The sequence below is a fragment of the Schistocerca piceifrons genome, chromosome 1 (genome assembly GCF_021461385.2).
Source record: "Schistocerca piceifrons isolate TAMUIC-IGC-003096 chromosome 1, iqSchPice1.1, whole genome shotgun sequence".
NCBI lineage: Eukaryota > Metazoa > Arthropoda > Insecta > Orthoptera > Acrididae > Schistocerca > Schistocerca piceifrons.
The window spans coordinates 845778179-845797624 of record NC_060138.1 but is presented as its reverse complement, the minus strand read 5'-3'; the positions used below and the strand labels follow the sequence as shown (position 1 = coordinate 845797624).

Below are 19446 nucleotides of genomic sequence, written 5' to 3'. Positions count from 1 at the left end.
TCATATTTAATTCTTTTTAATCTGTTTAAAAAATTTGTATTATTAAAAAGTTTTTTGATCAAATAAATATTTTTTTATATATAAAAACAAAGATGAGGTGACTTACCGAACGAAAGTGCTGGCAGGTCGATAGACACCCAAACAAACACAAACATACACACAAAATTCAAGCTTTCGCAACAGACTGTTGCCTCATCAGGAAAGAGGGAAGGAGAGGGGAAGACGAAAGGAAGTGGTTTTTTTTTAGATATATTTTTTAGATATTTCCCGATGTTTTAAACTACTTTCATAATGTTCCTTTCTATTATAACATAAAGTAATGAAGTACAAAATAACATAATTTGAATAATTTTCTATGATATTATTAAGCAGGAGTACAGGTGTGTATTTGCTTTTAAAAATTAGGTGAATATTGCGGGAAGTGTTACATTCCACTTTGAAAAGTAGAAATTGACACATGAAGAATACAGCCTCAAGAATTTAAGTATTCCAGTCATATAATAATTATGTAGAGAGCTGTATATATGGCCATCTATACGTGTATTTGATCAACTGCTGCCTTCGTAAACTTTTTTGCTGATGTTTCAACACTTGCATGTATAAGAGATATACATTATCACTGCTCCTCCCTTCCCCCTCAGTCAGAAATATACATGAAGTATTTCTACACATCTATCTGAACATCATGAAAGTGGTTTGTAAGCCTGACACATGCCTTTGCTTTATACTCACTGGGATCCTTAAGGGTTTAAATTTTGTTGGCCTCCTGTGTTATAGGCAGTGTTATTATAACCCATTGTTGCATTTACCTTTGGCTTTTCTCTGGTCTCTTCTTATAACTTCTTCTTTTTTAGCCTTTCTTTCGAGTTTTGGGTATTGGTTCATCTATATCTCCGTTTGGATGACTACTCTGCAATTCACAGTTAAGTGCTTGACAGAGGGACCAGGCACCACTTTCAGACTATTTCTTGACTGTTTCATTCTCATTTAGCTCATGGGAAAAAATTCCAATATAAATCTTCCTGTCTGAAGTCTGACTTTTCTTATTTTATTATGATGGTCATTTGTCCCTATATAGGTGGGGGGGCAACAAATTATGTTAGTGAGAAACATCATAAATTATTTTCTTTTACTACTCCTACTTTTTCTTTGATCAGTAAAATTATGGGTTTCTGATTTGAAATGGATTTATTTGGCAGCTTTGCAAAATGTGTCCCACTATCCAACTTGTCACAAATTATGCTTTCAGTAAACTTTGGTTTTTCCTGTTATTATTGTTACATGATGTTATCTAAGAATATTAGAACACCACAGAAGGTGTATTTTTAAATTGTTTTTTAAATTTTTGCCAGGGATGAGGTGGAAATCAAACTTCTTGCTGAGACAGAAGACTTGAAGGATAGTATTACGTGGTTGCAACAAGCTCGCTCTGAGGTGAGTAGTTATAGAAATAATCTTTATAATTAGTTCAGTGATAAATCTTTTGAATGATCAAGAGGTGGCCTGAAAATAGCTAGTGAACTTATACTGTCTCCCTAAATAAAGAGACATATTTTCAACAGTATAGAGTATAATATATTTAAAAAATGTAATAAATATTTAGATATATGGAAATAATGAGATTAATTTCCCAGTGTGTCAGACAAGCACAATAAGAAGAAGATATTTCTATAACTACTCACCTCAGGGTGATTCTTTACCCATTTACAGGCATCTTTTCTTATTAGTTCTACATAAACGAAATAGTCTTTCTCTTCTTGTAGATTTATGCTTACCAATTAATAATACTACATCCAGTCGCTGTATCCACCTACAAAATCTTGATGGTGTCCATTATTCCTTTTGTAATTGGACCTTCATAATAAATCTGAAGTACACAGGTGGGCTACTTGGATTTTTATATATTACAGTACTACTTGGAATAACAACTCAATTTTTCCTTGAAGAAATACCACTACATTATTTCTTCTACTCACATAAAAAATGCAGACTTTTTACTTATTCTCACAACCAAAATGGCTGCCACCAATTTCGCTCTGAAATAATGTGCATCTACCTTTGCTCATTAACAGAGAGAGAGTCCTTCCTCTTACCAAGGAACAGGAAAAACATTCTTTTCTTAACATTTGAAAATCGAAAATACATGACAGTAGGTGCAGGCTCTATACTAGGCCACCTTCACCTTTCCTCTTTGCCTTTGAAAAAAACAAAAACATAAAAGCAAGAAATGCAGAAGGTACAGTCTTAGACATAAAAACAGACTGGTGGCCAGCCGTCACGGAGACTAAGTCCAAGTCGTTCACTTAAGGTGGGCAAAAAAACCGACCGCCCCAGAAAATGCTAAGTCCGACCATCTGTACAAACTGGCAATACTGCAAGATGCAGAAATGTCAGGAGGAAGTGTTGTCTACTTTGAGATGTTCTTCTGCCATGTGAACCCATGGTCTAGGGGTAACCATCGTGCATTCGGAACTTTATAGTTGTGTGTTCGCATCTGACCGCATCTATCTTTCTCTCTCTCTCTCTGTTTCTTATTTTTTTAAGCACATTTTGGGCCTCAGTTACGAGTCTGATTGAACATCAAAGATAATTCGCTTCACATTTTACCCACCTCTAATAACAAATACTTCACGAAACAATTCCGCAGGACAGTTCATGGCTGCGCCACAATTAGAACATCTTACGCTCAAGGGTTTCATCATGTGGCAGCAGCTGCCGGCCACTGGCCAGATGCTACCCGCCACCTGAAATCAGGCTTTGGCCAGGTGAAAATGGCATGACACTGTCAGTATACTTATCAACTGTCATTTTCAAATTTGAAGTTCTATTTTTATCATTTTGCAGTTAAGCATTGGATTTTGCTTACTTGAAAATCATGAACTACGGTTAAGCCTTGTAAAATTGGGTCACAAGTGTAAAAAGTTTTAGCATCTGCAATACAATATTTACTTTTGGTATAATAGAGGGATGAATACAGAGGAGGCAGCTCTAAAGATTTGAATTGTGTGTGGAGCGAGTGCTTTTGGGAAAAATATGTCAGTAAAAGATATTCTTGTTTCAGCAAAGATTGTTCCTTGCATGAATGATTTCCCACATTAAGGAAGTCTCGACGACTAATATAGGTGATGGATTACCATTTAAACATCATGCGACATTTGCATTCAACAGGTAAAGTTCAGAAGTCTAGTGTAGGTGTGCTGCGTGCTCTAATTCAAAATAACAAAAATCAATGGAGTGACTAGTATTGCAGTTTTGCTTGAACATCAACAGGTCACTCATTGAGCATTCCTATGCAATACAGTTATTAGTGACAAGTTATGATGCCTTTATTGTTAACTTCCTAAGAAGAAATGAAAGGCACAGCCCTACCAAAAGACATAAACTTGAGCAAAGATAGCTTGAACATCATATTTTCCATCTGCTAGCTCTAAAAATGTTTTTTGCACTATTAATTCTTCCCCAAGGGTGTGTCCATCACAGCTGGAATTTGCTGTCAACAATTGAGACACCTTTCAGTCGCAATGTAATTAAATCCACCAACAAAACTATATCACTTATGCTAGTGCATGATAACCCACTCTGCTGATTTGAGAAACAAAAGTATCCAGGAGATTGGCAGGGAGGTCATCTCTCAAGCACTTGTATAGATAGGACAGTCATCTCTTAGGCACTTGTTCCTCTGATTGTATACTCGTAAAATTTTACCTTTCCCACTCTTCATCAATCAACTGTCTTCAAACTACACTGGCTGAATGACATTGTTAGAACCAGTAGGTTTCTACAGGTGTAGAATTTGTAAACTACTTTAGCGTTGCCAGATTGTTTAAGATACTGTGAAAGAATATACTATTGCTGATTAATTTCTCTTTGATTGTTACTGTTGTGTTCAATAAAATAGTGGAAAATGCAATTAAAATATTCACTCTACTAATACAAATTATATTCTAGTTGCCACAGAAACATCACAATGGCAGTCTATCTTAATAAAGCGTTAAATGTCAGTAAGATGATTGTGCCCATTTTAACACCAGTTATTAGGGTATTAACAACTTTTGACTACAGAAAGGTCTGAATTTACTGCATGTCCTGTATCATACTCAAGTATTATGAAAATGTAACTGTTCATAGATAAAATTGTGTATTCACAACAACAATGAATATGTCACAGAAAACAAAAGTGCACTATGAATTTTGCAGTACCATAAGGTTTTTACTCTGACACTAAGGAATACTGAAACTAACAAGATGAATTTTGCTTGAATGTTGTCTTATGATTCCCTTATTGAGTTTCTGTCTGCCTGCTTGTAGCTCTACTACAAAAGAATTAAAAATCTGGGTTTCAGCGAGTCTCAAAAGGTGAAACAAAGCAGCTGGCACCTATAGGCAAGCATGTTACCTCAGAGCTAGGGAAGAAGTGAGGCATATGGATCTTCCTTATTGGTCCAGTAGATGCTATGACAGCTAAATCACAACATACGAGATGAGTGTGGCTGTATTTCCCACACAGAATGACTTTTGTGGACTCAAAAGCATTGACTGATATCCTTATATCACATCTCAAGAGAAGTCACTCTCAACGTTCCATTGAAATAACACGATAATAGGATAGGTCTGTGCCATCAAGGAAGTAACTCATTGGTCATGGAGTTGTCAAACATATTCTGCATTGTTGCCAAGTTTCAGTTGTACTACCAGGAAGGATACCAGCTGATGTATTCTGTGAGTGACCTCAGAAGTGATTGTAACTTCATCTCAGAGTTGTGGCTTTAGAGGGTTGGAATACCCTCACTATATGTCAATGAGTCTTATTCACATTTCTGTAACTCAGTTTAGGGGCTAGAATGTAATTACTTGTAATACGTTGATGCACTGAGTGCAAACATAATGTCACAAATTAGTAACCGTGACAGTTATTTGTATTTTATTGTTTTAAGCGGATTAAAACCTCGAATGCATATTCACCAGATGTGAGTCACAATCTTGGAGCATCTCCAGTGGTTGAGTTGGCAATTTATATTTGCTATAGAATATTGTTATTGAGATCACTGTCATTGGCACACCAGCCAGAAGCCAGGCATGCCCTGGCTTCTTTTTTTCAGGCTTTCTGACAGATATTGTGCTGTCACTCAAAATGTAGAATTAAGGTGACTTTTAATAACCCATATGGCGGAAATCTGATTTATATATTCTTCCATGTCTAACATTCAAAACATAGTTACAATAAGCAGCAGAAAAGCACCTGTTATCCAACAATTAATAATGCAATCATAATCAGTGAAGTGCCATCTGATAATTGTGGAAAACTACTTTTTTCATATTCAAAATACCACAGTATGAACTCAAGGATTTCGTAGGATTCCTGTACTTAATTTCACCGTCATCATTTTCAGTGAAAGTAGAGGAGGAGCAAAAGCATCTGACTTGAAATATACTTTTCCAGCAGGTTTTGAATCTTTCACTACACTTGCAGTTTGGACATCCAGTGAGGTATCAAGAATGTGAGGATTCTATCATTGCTGTTGTATAGGATAGAGCAGAAAGATGTAGGTTTCCCACAAAGTAAGCAATGAGAGACACAGTAATTAACACACAAAGTAACCATCTCACATTCATAAATTTTCCAAATCACTGTCACTTGTTAAACATGAACTGTTCTGAAAGTTACTACTGTATCTAGATACAGTAGTAACTTTCAGAACAGTTCATGTTTAACAAGTGACAGTGATTTGGAAAATTTACGAATGTGAGATGGTTACTTTGTGCGTTAATTACTGTGTCTCTCATTGCTTACTTGTGGGAAACCTAAATCTTTCTGCCCTAACGTATAAAACAGCATTGAGTGAATCCTCATATTCTTGATACCTTGCTGGATGTTCAAACTGCAAGTGTAATGAAAGATTCAAAACCTGCTGGAAATAATATTTCAAGTCAGATTCTTTTTCTCCTCCTCTACTTTCATTGATAACGATGACAACGAAATTAAGAACAGGAATCCTACGAAATCATTGAGTTCATACTGCAATATTCTGCAGATGAAAAATCTAGTTTTTCACAATTATGTGATATAAGGATATCAGTTAATGCTTTTGAGTCCATGAAAGTCATACCACATGGGAAATACAGCCACTCTCATCTCTTATGTTGCGATTTATTTGTCATAGCGTCTACTGTGCCAGTAAGTAAGACCCACATGCTGCACCTCTTCACTAGCTCCAAGGTAACGTGCTTACGTATGTGGTGCAAGCTGCTTTTGTCCACCTTTTGAGACTTGCTGAAAGCCAGATTTTTAATTCCTTTGTAGCACAGCTACAAGCAGGCAGATAGAAACTCAATGAGGGAATTCTCAGACAACACTTGAGCAAAATTCATCTTGCTACTTTCAGTATCCCGTAGTGCCAGAGCAAAAACTTTATGATACTTCAAAGTTCATAATGCACTTTTGTTTTTTGCTGACATATTTGTTGTTATTGTGAATAATAATTTTATCTATGAACTTCCACATTTTCATAATACTTGAGTATGATACAGGACATGAAGTAAATACAGAACTTTTTGAAGTCAAAAGTTAGTAATATCCTACTAATTGGCGTTAAAATAGGCACAATCATCTTACTGACACTTAATGCTTTATGAAGATAGACTGCCATCATAATGTTTCTGTAGTAACTTGAATTTAATTTGTATTAGTACAGTGAATATTTTAGTTGTGTTTTCCATAATTTTATTGAACATAATAGTAATAATCAAAGAGAAATTAATCAACAACAGTATGTTCTTTCACAATATCTAAAACAATCTGGCAGTGCTAAAGTAGTTTACAAATTCTACGCCTGTAGAAATGTACTAGTTCTAATGAGGATATTCAACCAGTGTAGTTTGAGACAGTTGATTGATCAAGAGTGGGAAAGGTAAAATTTCATGAGTGTACAATCAGAGGGATAAGGGTCTGAGAAATGGCTTGCCTATCAATACAAGTACCTGAGAGATGACTTCCCTGTCGATCTCCTGGATAATTTTGTTTCTCAAATCAACACAGTGTTTTATCATGCAGTAGCATATGTGATGTAGTTTGGCAGTTGACTTTCTTACATGCGACTGAAACGTGTTTCAATTGTTGGCAACAAATTCCAGTTGTGATGGACACACCCTTTGGGAAGAATTCATAGTGCAAAACACACTTTTGGAGTTATCAGATGGAAAATACATTCACACTACCTTTGCTCAAGTGTACGTATTTTGGTAGGACTCTGCCCTTGATTCCTCTTAGGAAGTTAATGATAAAGGCATCATCATTTGTCACCAATAACAGTATAACAGTACAGCCTCCCTCACGACTCATATGAAATGTCTGATACCACACTTTTTATATGCATCCGGATAGTTATTGGACAGTTCAGTGCTTCCTAAGGCTTTGTATCTGTGTCTTTATATGTATCATTCAGTCCTGTCTGATAAAAAACTTGATATTCATTGCAAAGGCATGTGGAATGTTTTAGAAGGACATGCATTGTCGGTATTATCAGTGTATTGCTGCCATTGATAAAATTATGTACATATACTAAATTGAGTAACTAATCAAGAAATTGAAGTAAAAAGTCCTTACCAATAAATAACTAGAGACTGCAGAGATGTTAGTATGAAAAATCAATGCTTATGATTAACAAAATGGTAATCTAAAAATCCAGTACCAGAAGACCTCACTATCTTGAAAAACAGCTTAAAAGTTATTACCAAGCAATGTATTTTCGTTTGTTATTTATTTTTATGTCTTACTCTGTAATTAATATTCTTTGTAATTCCATTTCTAATTAACTCTCCAATTGGTTACATCTCACAGTTTTCCAATTTCCAGTATTTGAGGCCTTATTTGTGCATTTTAAGTATATAATCAGATAAAGCATGAGTTCTTTACTACCATTGTATGTTAGTAACCAAATCCAAACTGTAATTAATTATCTAACTAAAATAATACAAGAGACATTATTGGAATTAACGTTCAGAATTATTTTATTTTGGAAAACTAAAGATATTGCTATAAAAGATTGTCATTCAATATTGTATTTTATACCTTATTTGGCTGTGACATCAGTTTCTTTACATTTTGTAAATTTTAGTTGTAACATCAAAATTGTACAGAATTAATAATGCTTTAGTTTGGAAATTACTGTTAAAATTGCATGTAAAGAGATGCAGCAATGCTGTGATGAGTCAGTTTTGAAGTTACTTTATGAAGTCAAAGAGATCAGTGAAGTCTCTCCGTGTTTTGTTTACATGACGAGTGTGCAAAAAAATGGCTCTGAGCACTATGGGACTTAACTTCTAAGGTCATCAGTCCCCTAGAACTTAGAACTATTTAAACCTAACTAACCTAAGGACATCACACACATCCATGCCCAAGGCAAGATTCGAACCTGCGACCGCAGCGGTCGCACGGTTCCAGACTGTAGCGCCTAGAACTGCTCAACCAGCCTGGCCGGCTGACGAGTGTGCAGTTCGGATGTCAATTAATGTGAATAAATTTTGTGAAACATGAAAATTTCTCATTCATTCATCAATGGACCAAGCAGAAGAAACTTAAGTAAAGTTCAATGTGAATCGTTACAACAGAATTGCGTAGGAATGCTCAATGTGTGACCTGATGACATTCAAGCAAAACTGCAATACTAGTAACTCCATTGATTTTTGTTGTTTTGAATTAGAGCATGCAGTACTCCTACACCAGACTTCTGAAATTTTTCTGTTGAATGCAAATTTCACATGAGGGTTAAATGGTAATCCATCACTTATATCAGTAGTCGAGACTTCCTTAATGTGGGAAATCATTCATGTCAGATTGATCTTTGTTGAAACACAAATATATTTTACTGATATATATATATTGCTGGACACCAATGATGTACTGTATTTATTGCTGGAAAAATCTTAGTGATCTCACTAAGATAAAAGTAGAGCCATAATGTGATAACAGTGAGGATAAGTATCAATGATGTACCACAAGTATTAATCTAACTTTTTTATTGACCACTAACTTAACCTATTGAAGGACTTAAATATTTCCAAGTATCACTCATAGATTTAACTGTACTGCATTTTCAATAGACACTGGTGTCATTGCATTAAGAGATAAAAAATGGTGGTATCTGGGTAAGTTACTCATGAGTGGCAAAATTATTCTCATACACTACATACTGTGTAGTGGAGTGTGAAGTACAGATGTGAATGTGTATGAGCCCTCTTCTTAACACATTTCAAAAGCTTGATTCCCATAACTGTTTAAATCTCATTTTCTTCTGAGTATCACTTAATGTTTTATGATTTTCTTCCTACTACTATTTTGATATGTTTTGTTCCCTATCCTCTGCAGTTTACATCTTATTACTGCATTTCATGCCCTTCTTTTCTGACTGCTCCCTGTGATTTCTATTTTTAATATAAATCATTGCCTTTAGTCTGTTATACATCCTGCTTACTTTTATGAGACTTCTTTCAGGGTACGGCAATTTGCTGCGTTGTCCTTTTCTCATCATGAGAGGTACTCTCATCTCCGACAGCTGAGGCTTCGATGTTTTTCTCATTGCCAGTCTATTTTTCATAATATCCCATTCTGTTTGGTTAACTGTTTATAAACAGACAAATATTATTTGTTGTAGATATTGTATAATATAATTTTTTCTGTATGGTGTAATTAGTGTTAAACAACAACTTACATACTTTCAGGCACAGGCTTCTATGCGGTTCCTGCTGAAGACACAACTGCAACTGGAAGAGGAAATCAACATCAAGACAAACACATTGAAAATTGATGAGGTGGAATGTATGACATTAAGACAAAGCATGGATTATCCAATACATTAATTTTAACATAACTTTTGCTGGGCTATGAATTATAATGAGATGTTTCTCATTTTTTTCCTTTTTTTCATACAATATGTTGTGCATGCTGCCTGTGAATCACTTGAGTGTCTAACAAACATTACATACAGCTACATGTATTAATTTAAAAAAAAATAAAACTGTAAACATTTACTAATCAGTTTACTCTTCTGTGAGAGAATGGAATAGTTTTTATTTCATTTTTGCAAATTACAATACAATAACAGTTATTTAGAGAATAGGTCAGCTAAATGGTCAGAAGACGTACAGAGAATTTTTTGGGATAGCTGTTGGTCATTTAACTTAATCACAAAGCATAATTTCCCATTTAATATTGAAAAGAAAATAATTAGCTTTTGTGTTCTTTGTCTTCTTTTTGTATGTAAACCTACAGAGTGACTGACAGCAAAACAAAATTTTGAACACATTCCATATCAGTTAAAAAGATGAGTTAACAAAGCAAGGTGCTGACATTATTTCTGAGAATGATTCTGTAAGATAAGCAAGCTGGTTTGTTTTACACATAAAAAATAACAAGAATCTTCATCCTAAGGGTGGAGCTGTTTGGGGTATTTGTTACATCTGGTACTCAGAAATTGATTCAGTGGCACCAGCAATCATTCATTTGAATAATTACTGGAGGATTCTTCATAAATAGGTATAACAATGCCCTTTGGAGAGCTGTGGGGTCACTTTAAATGAGGAAAAAATCAGGCGAGTAGGAGGTCCAAGCTTTTGTTTCAAATGCGAGAGTCAGGAGGTAGTTTTGTCAGTATTATGAAACTATTAGAACAGCACAGAATAGGAAATTAGGCTCATCTGGACAAAACTGTTTATTTATCATCTCCTGAAAATGAGTTGAGCGATGGTAAAATAAAATAATGAAAAAAATCTTTTTTGTGCAATGTATTTCCACTGTAGATATAAAAGTAAGTGCAAAATAAAGTAAGTTTTTGAGTTAATTATTTGTGTATGACATCATGAACCATACTTGTAACAACTTATTATCATGTGAAACATGTCAGTTGGTTTACAAATAAGATATTTTTTCTGAGTAAAATCTGGCTTCCCACTGATTGTTTGTACAATAAGATTTTTCAGTTTTTACTTCAGTCTTAATCTACAATAAAATATTATAAATTTTTCTCAGCCACACACAAATATTCTCATTTCAGAAATTTGCCTATAAGGTAGAAAGGATCATCAAGCAAAAATTGTTTAACCTTGATTTGAAACTGTTTACACTATTTGCCAGCAACTTTCTGTGCAACATTAAGATCAAGTTGGAGATTGTGGAGGCTCTTTTATTCCTAGTGCTGTATATTCAAATACTGCTATTAATTTGAAACTGTGAATAATTTTCCACAATAACTTTATAAGAGGGTATATGTATCATGAGGTTCTTGTTAACCAGATGTTTGTATGAGGTTCAATGATGGACCCCAGATGTTATCTGTGCAACACGTTGCTGTGCAATGCTTAATTTGAGTCTAATTGTATAATTTGTAATGTAACTCATATGCTGGTGAGATATCAGCAACATGGAGTTCTGAGATGTAGGATTCAAGAGTTGGTTTGGCTGAGGAGGCTGAGGCAAGAGATGATGGCTAGGGATTTCATGGACTTGCTAAGTGGTGACTCATCACCATGGAAAGTGAATAACCTACAGCAACCCTATGTCTGGTGAGTGTGACTTGTACAATGGTGGCATTTGCGACATGATGTGAGATGGCTACCTGGAAATACTTCATTATTCTGTAATAATTCTGTGTCTAATCATATCATATCAACATACTATGGAACTGATCTGTATTAATTAAGACTTTAATATCAGAATCAGCACAAAAAGTAAATAAGTTAGGTGATTACACTAAATGAACACTCTTTACAATAGTATTTGAACACTGTTAACAATTGAACAACTCAACAACAGTAACAAACAAGGTGTTGTGTTATAGCCTAACACTACAGCTGTCATCACAAAAAGATAAAAATTTTTGAATACCATCAGTAGACTGAGCATCGAAAGACAAATCATTTGAGTAGGCCAAGTCTATTATTTCATATGTTTTGAATATAATAGAGGGAAACATTCCATGTGGGATATATATATATATATATATATATATATATATATATATATATATATATATATATATATACACACACACACTCCTGGAAATTGAAATAAGAACACCGTGAATTCATTGTCCCAGGAAGGGGAAACTTTATTGACACATTCCTGGGGTCAGATGCATCACATGATCACACTGACAGAACCACAGGCACATAGACACAGGCAACAGAGCATGCACAATGTCGGCACTAGTACAGTGTATATCCACCTTTCGCAGCAATGCAGGCTGCTATTCTCCCATGGAGACGATCGTAGAGATGCTGGATGTAGTCCTGTGGAACGGCTTGCCATGCCATTTCCACCTGGCGCCTCAGTTGGACCAGCGTTCATGCTGGACGTGCAGACCGCGTGAGATGACGCTTCATCCAGTCCCAAACATGCTCAATGGGGGACAGATCCGGAGATCTTGCTGGCCAGGGTAGTTGACTTACACCTTCTAGAGCACGTTGGGTGGCACGGGATACATGCGGACGTGCATTGTCCTGTTGGAACAGCAAGTTCCCTTGCCAGTCTAGGAATGGTAGAACGATGGGTTCGATGATGGTTTGGATGTACCGTGCACTATTCAGTGTCCCCTCGACGATCACCAGTGGTGTACGGCCAGTGTAGGAGATCGCTCCCCACACCATGATGCCGGGTGTTGGCCCTGTGTGCCTCGGTCGTATGCAGTCCTGATTGTGGCGCTCACCTGCACGGCGCCAAACACGCATATGACCATCATTGGCACCAAGGCAGAAGCGACTCTCATCGCTGAAGACGACACGTCTCCATTCGTCCCTCCATTCACGCCTGTCGCGACACCACTGGAGACGGGCTGCACGATGTTGGGGCGTGAGCGGAAGACGGCCTAACGGTGTGCAGGACCGTAGCCCAGCTTCATGGAGACGGTTGCGAATGGTCCTTGCCGATACCCCGGGAGCAACAGTGTCCCTAATTTGCTGGGAAGTGGCGGTGCGGTCCCCTACGGCACTGCGTAGGATCCTACGGTCTTGGCGTGCATCCGTGCGTCGCTGCGGTCCGGTCCCAGGTCGACGGGCACGTGCACCTTCCGCCGACCACTGGCGACAACATCGATGTACTGTGGAGACCTCACACCCCACGTGTTGAGCAATTCGGCGGTACGTCCACCTGGCCTCCCGCATGCCCACTATACGCCCTCGCTCAAAGTCCGTCAACTGCACATACGGTTCACGTCCACGCTGTCGTGGCATGCTACCAGTGTTAAAGACTGCGCTGGAGCTCCGTATGCCACGGCAAACTGGCTGACACTGACAGCGGCGGTGCACAAATGCTGCGCAGCTAGCGCCATTCGACGGCCAACACCGTGGTTCCTGGTGTGTCCGCTGTGCCGTGCGTGTGATCATTGCTTGTACAGCCCTCTCGCAGTGTCCGGAGCAAGTATGGTGGGTCTGACACACCGGTGTCAATGTGTTCTTTTTTCCATTTCCAGGAGTGTGTGTGTGTATATATATATATATATATATATAAAAACAAAGATGATGTGACTTACCAAAAGAAAGCGCTGGCAGGTCGATAGACACACAAACAAACACAAACATACACACAAACTTCAAGCTTTCGCAACAAACAGTTGCTTCATCAGGAAAGAGGGAAGGAGAGGGAAAGACGAAAGGATGTGGGTTTTAAGGGAGAGGGTAAGGAGTCATTCCAATCCTGGGAGCGGAAAGACTTACCTTAGGGGGAAAAAAGGACAGGTATACACTCGCACACACACACACATATCCATCCGCACATACACAGACACAAGCAGACATTTGTAAAGGCAAAGAGTTTGGGCAGAGATTTCAGTCGAGGCGGAAGTAAAGAGGCAAAGATGTTGTTGAAAGACAGGTGAGGTATGAGTGGCGGCAACTTGAAATTAGCGGAGGTTGAGGCCTGGTGGTTAATGAGAAGAGAGGATATACTGAGGGGCAAGTTCCCATCTCTGGAGTTCTGACAGGTTGGTGTTAGTGGGAAGTATCCAGATAACCCGGACGGTGTAACACTGTGCCAAGATGTGCTGGCCATGCACCAAGGCATGTTTAGCCACAGGGTGATCCTCATTACCAACAAACACTGTGCCAAGATGTGCTGGCCATGCACCAAGGCATGTTTAGCCACAGGGTGATCCTCATTACCAACAAACACTGTCTGCCTGTGTCCATTCATGTGAATGGACAGTTTGTTGCTGGTCTTTCCCACATAGAAAGCTTCACAGTGTAAGCAGGTCAGTTGGTAAATCACGTGGGTGCTTTCACACGTGGCTCTGCCTTTGATCGTGTACACCTTCCGGGTTACAGGACTTGAGTAGGTGGTGGTGGGAGGGTGCCTGGGACAGGTTTTACACTGGGGACGGTGTCTGCCTACGTAGATCAACACCTTCAACCCATTACATGCAGTCTCCCATCCTTCATCAAAGACACCAACCACTTTCTCGAATGCCTGGAATCCTTACCCAATCTGTTACCCCCTTGTAACCATTGATGCCACTTCCTTATACACAAATATTCTGCACGTCAAGGGCCTCGCTGTGATGGAGCACTTCCTTTCACACCGATCACCTGCCACCCTAGCTAAAACCTCTTTCCTCATCACCTTAGCCAGCTTCATCCTGACTCACAACTGGTTGGCATTGAGTGGTTCATTCTGTTTGAGATACTCAGTATCTTTGAGCTCAGAATATGTTATAAGATTCTACGACAAATCAGTGTCAAGGATATTGGATGGTATTTTTGTGGATCACTTCCACTACTCTTCTTGTAGAAGAACAGGGCATAAATTTTTTTCGAGGGATGTATGATGGAGTATAGCTAAACAGGGGCTCATTCAGCCACAAATTGAGTATAGAATCTGACAGAGATTCCATTGAGACCTGGAGCTTTGTTCAATTATGACGAATTCAGCTGTTTCTCAAAACAGCACTGACACTAATAAGTTGTTAATTCATCTTTCCATTGGTACATGGATTACACTGGGGAAATTCTCCTGGGGTTTCCTTTCAAAAGGAGCATTTGAAAATGGAGTTACGCATTTCAGATTTTGCTTTGCTACCCTCAATTTCAGTTCCTATCTTATTTGCTAGAGACTGGATGCTTACTTTGGTGCCACTAACAGCCTTTACATACGACCTGAATTTCTTTGGATTTTGTGAAATGTCATTTGACAATATTCTGCTATGACAGTCATTGAAGACATAACCAATTGCTCTCTTTACAGCCAAACACATTTTATGTAACATCTCACAATCTATAGCCCTATGCTTTGTTTTAGATCTATTATGCAGTAATCTCTCTTTCTGTAGAAGTTTCTTTACAGTCACTGTATACCATGGAGTATCCCTAATGTGATTGAAAGCTGTAACTAACTTGCTGGGGATTGTTCAAAATAAATATTGGCATGAACTTAAATACTTTTCATTGCTTTTTTGCAGTTGATTCTCATTCTCACATTGTCCTGGCTCCCCTGCATGATTTCTCATAAGTGTTATATACTCTTACAAACAATATGAACGTTGCTACATATTGTAATTTCGATAATTGCAATCATATACGTTGTTCCAAAGTACAGAAAATGTTATCATTCAGAGCTTACAATTGACATACGTGAAACACGATAAAAAGTCAAATATATATTTGTCATTTTCATTGAAAAACCAGTGAATTGATCCAAAGAAACAATACTGACAAGATTTTTATTAATTGCACTGAAACAACATTATTCCAAGTATTGCTACCATGTTTCTGCTTCAAAATCGAATACATTATTTTTCAGAGTAGACGGAATTTCCATATGTAGCCCAGTAGCATAAGTAAATACTTTCTCTACATTATCAGTTAGGCTTATATTTAAATTTGCAATAATTATGAAGTAATTAAATGCTGTTATGTTACACAATAGGACAGCAAGTTGATACTATCACAAAAAGTTTTGTTACATGTTCCTGACATAAAATACAGTATATTTGGTACCATACTTCTTTTGTTATTCAGTTGTTTGTAAATGAAAAGTCCTAACTGCAATCAAACAAACTGATGATTCATCTTTCTACAAATGGATGGACCTCATATTAGCCAGTACTGTGTCATGAAGTTGCTGAAAATCACACTGCATAGCTCAAAAGGGAAAAATTATATACATAGGACCTACCTAACAACTTAACAGTCACTCAAGTGATCCAAATAAGCTCTGAAATCAGTAGCACAAAACCTATACTCCCTATCTAGACCAGTGAAATACATGGTATGGTACAGTTTAGACTGGGCCAAATATTGACATGAGCAGTGTTGTATTATCAACTATCAGGAATTAAGATAGAGTTTTGACTGGCTAGATCTTTCCTTCAATTGTTAAATTCTAATTTCTCTTCCACGTAGCAGTACATATCTTAAATCCCAGCAGAATGATTCACACAACTATTAACAATGTCTCTCCTATGTGTTAATATCATAAACCATAACTCAAAATCTCAAAAACAAAATGTAAAGTACTTTCAGTAGTCACAATCATTCTCCATCTGTATATGTACCTATTCACTGAGCATTTTAAAAGACAATACAAAAACTAAATGCAGTAGTGCTCTGAACAAACAAACATAGCAATATCTCCTCCTTCACTTGATGAAAGAACCATAGTGTAATGTAATAAACAATATCCTAATCATCAGTGTGTCAGTGTGCTCAACATAGCTAAATAAATCTTACACTTCTAACAAAAAGTATTCACAGTTGAAAATAATTCATTATCTGAGTATGTTGTTCTAAGGATTTCAAAATACATGGCTTATCAAGACATGCAATAAGGCTCTTTTTGTGATTGGTTAACCAATACTGTGTATCATTGAGATAAGAAGTTCTGAAGACTCAAATGGATGCACCAAGTAGTTTTTCAGACAGATAGTAAAGAACAGTTAGTCCATGAATCATAAACATTCAGTAGACAAAAGATATTTGTAAGTGTATATAACAAGTATGAGCAAAATGTTCTCATTGTGAGATGGCATAATTGTTCCTAGTACAAATGTTGTAAGAGACAACTAAGTGCATCTTCATAATCAAAGTTCCATCTTCTGTCAACAAAAATATGAAAAATGATAATAGAGATAAGTGTATATATATTGGTGCACAAGTCAGAGGTAAAGGACGGTCTAAGAAAATAGTGACATCAAAAATGTGTTATTGTAGAAGCAAAGGTCACATGGCTGGGGCCCAGAGTTTGCCACATGCATTATGTGCAGATGAGTGTGCCTTCCCCTGAGGGAATACAAAATGTAATATATCATGAAATTTCAAGTAAACAAAATAGTATGTGTCAGTCATGAGATCAGTTTGTTTGTCTGTATAATTTCAGCTGTTTTACATACCTAATCCCATAAGCTTTCCTAGATTTTGTGCAGACAAGTCTGTATGTATTTGGATGTGGATTTTCCAAAATTTCAAATGCTCCAATGTATATGTTAAAAAAACTTCTTAATCTCACTGTTAATAAACTTTGACTTGGCGTAGGTCTTGGTTCACATAAGCTCTGCAGTCTTCAATTGTATAGGTTTCACTCTACCACAACAAATATTATGAAATGATGGATGGCACAGCAATGGGATTTCCACTGTCTCCAGCAATCGCAAATATCTTCATGGAGCACTTTGAGGAGCAGGCTCTGTTCACCTTGCTTCCTAAGGTATGTTGATAACATGTTCCTGATATGGCCTATGGTGAAAATACACTGCAAAAGTTCACGGATCACTTGTATGGTGTCCATCTCAACATTAAATTTACCACTGAGATGGAGTGGGATGGCAAGCTACTGTTCTTGGATGTGTTAAATGAGCAGAAGGCAAGAGGCCGGCTTGTCATTCAGTGTACAGGAAATGGATGCACTCTGATTGATGCTTAAATGCTGATAGTTTTCACCACCCTGTACACAAGAAAGCAGTTTTGAACACGTTAGTATGCAGAGGAAAAGTTATTTCTACCAATGATCACCTACAGTCTGAACTGCAGCATTTGAGACATGTGTCCAGAGAAAGGTTATAGGAAGAGAGACATTGCAATTGAAGAAGGACACCTTGGGAATTGGCAGAAGAGGCCAAGCCAACAGATTTCCCACCATAGATTAGATTAGATTAGATTTACTTTCATTCCAATTGATCCGTAGTGAGGAGGTCCTCAAGGATGTGGAACATGTCAGAAAAACAACAATACATGACAAATATTTACAACTAAAACAAATAAGCTAATGTACCATTCCACAGGTCCCAAGTGGAATGATCGTCATTTTTTAATGAACACTAAGAGTCATTTTACAAATACTATTGCACTGAATTTAAAATAAAAAAGTTTTTTATTTATTTATAAGGTAAGAAACATGTAATACAACTACTGTAATACTTATTTACAATGAACACATTACTGCACTGAAATGGTGCAGAAGTTAGATTATACTTACACACTTACACACACACAAGCGCACACACACACACACACACACACACACACACACACACACACACAAATTTTCAGTGAACACATTACTGCACTGAAATTGTGCAGAAGTTATGTTGTACTTATATACAAATCAGTTGGTTTTCCTAAGAAATTCATCAATGGAGTAGAAGGAGTTGGCCACCAATAAATCCTTTAGGCTTCTCTTAAACTGAATTTCATTGGTTGTTAAGCTTTTTATGGCTGCTGGCAAGTTATTGAAAATGTGTGTTCCTGAATAATGCACACCTTTTTGTACAAGACTAAGTGACTTTAAATCCTTGTGAAGATTATTCTTATTTCTAGTATTGATTCCATGAATTGAGCTGTTGGTTTGAAAAAGTGATATATTTTTAATGACAAATTTCATTAAGGAATAAATATATTGGGAAGCTGTAGTTAGTATCCCTAGTTCCCTAAACAGGCTTCTGCAGGATGTTCTTGAGTTCACACCACATATAATTCTTACTGCACGTTTTTGTGCCCGGAAAACTTTAGCTTGGCTTGATGAATTACCCCAGAAAATAATCCCATATGACATTATGGAATGAAAGTAAGCATAGTATGCCAGCTTTTTCATTTTTATACCCCCTATGTCTGACAAAATTCGCATTGCAAACAGAGATTTGTTAAGACGCTTCAGCAGTTCTGTGGTGTGCTCCTCCCAGTTGAATTTATTATCAAGCTGTAATCCCAAGAATTTAACACTGTCCACTTCTTCTATCTTCTTGTCATCATATGTTAGACATATACTCTTGGGACACCCCTTACAAGTTCTGAACTGCATGTAGTGTGTTTTTTCAAAGTTTAGTGACAAAGAATTGGCTAGGAACCAGTGATTAATGTCCACAAATATTTTATTGGCTGATCTTTCTAAGACTACACTTGATTTGCTATTTATTGCAATGTTTGTATCATCAGCAAACAAAACAAACTTGGCATCTGGTAATGTTACTGATG

The 19446-nt window shown here is 37.1% G+C and overlaps 1 protein-coding gene across 1 annotated transcript in view; it reads left to right on the top strand.

Moving 5' to 3' along the window:
- LOC124715407 (tektin-1) overlaps positions 1-10137 on the top strand; it is a 212688-nt gene extending 202551 nt beyond the window's left edge. The window contains exons 8-9 of the mRNA XM_047243095.1: positions 1353-1434; positions 9718-10137. Of these exons, the coding sequence (XP_047099051.1) occupies positions 1353-1434; positions 9718-9855 (220 nt within the window). The 3' untranslated portion in view covers positions 9856-10137. The remainder of the gene's footprint in view (positions 1-1352; positions 1435-9717) is intronic.
- The last annotated feature ends 9309 nt before the right edge of the window (positions 10138-19446 follow it).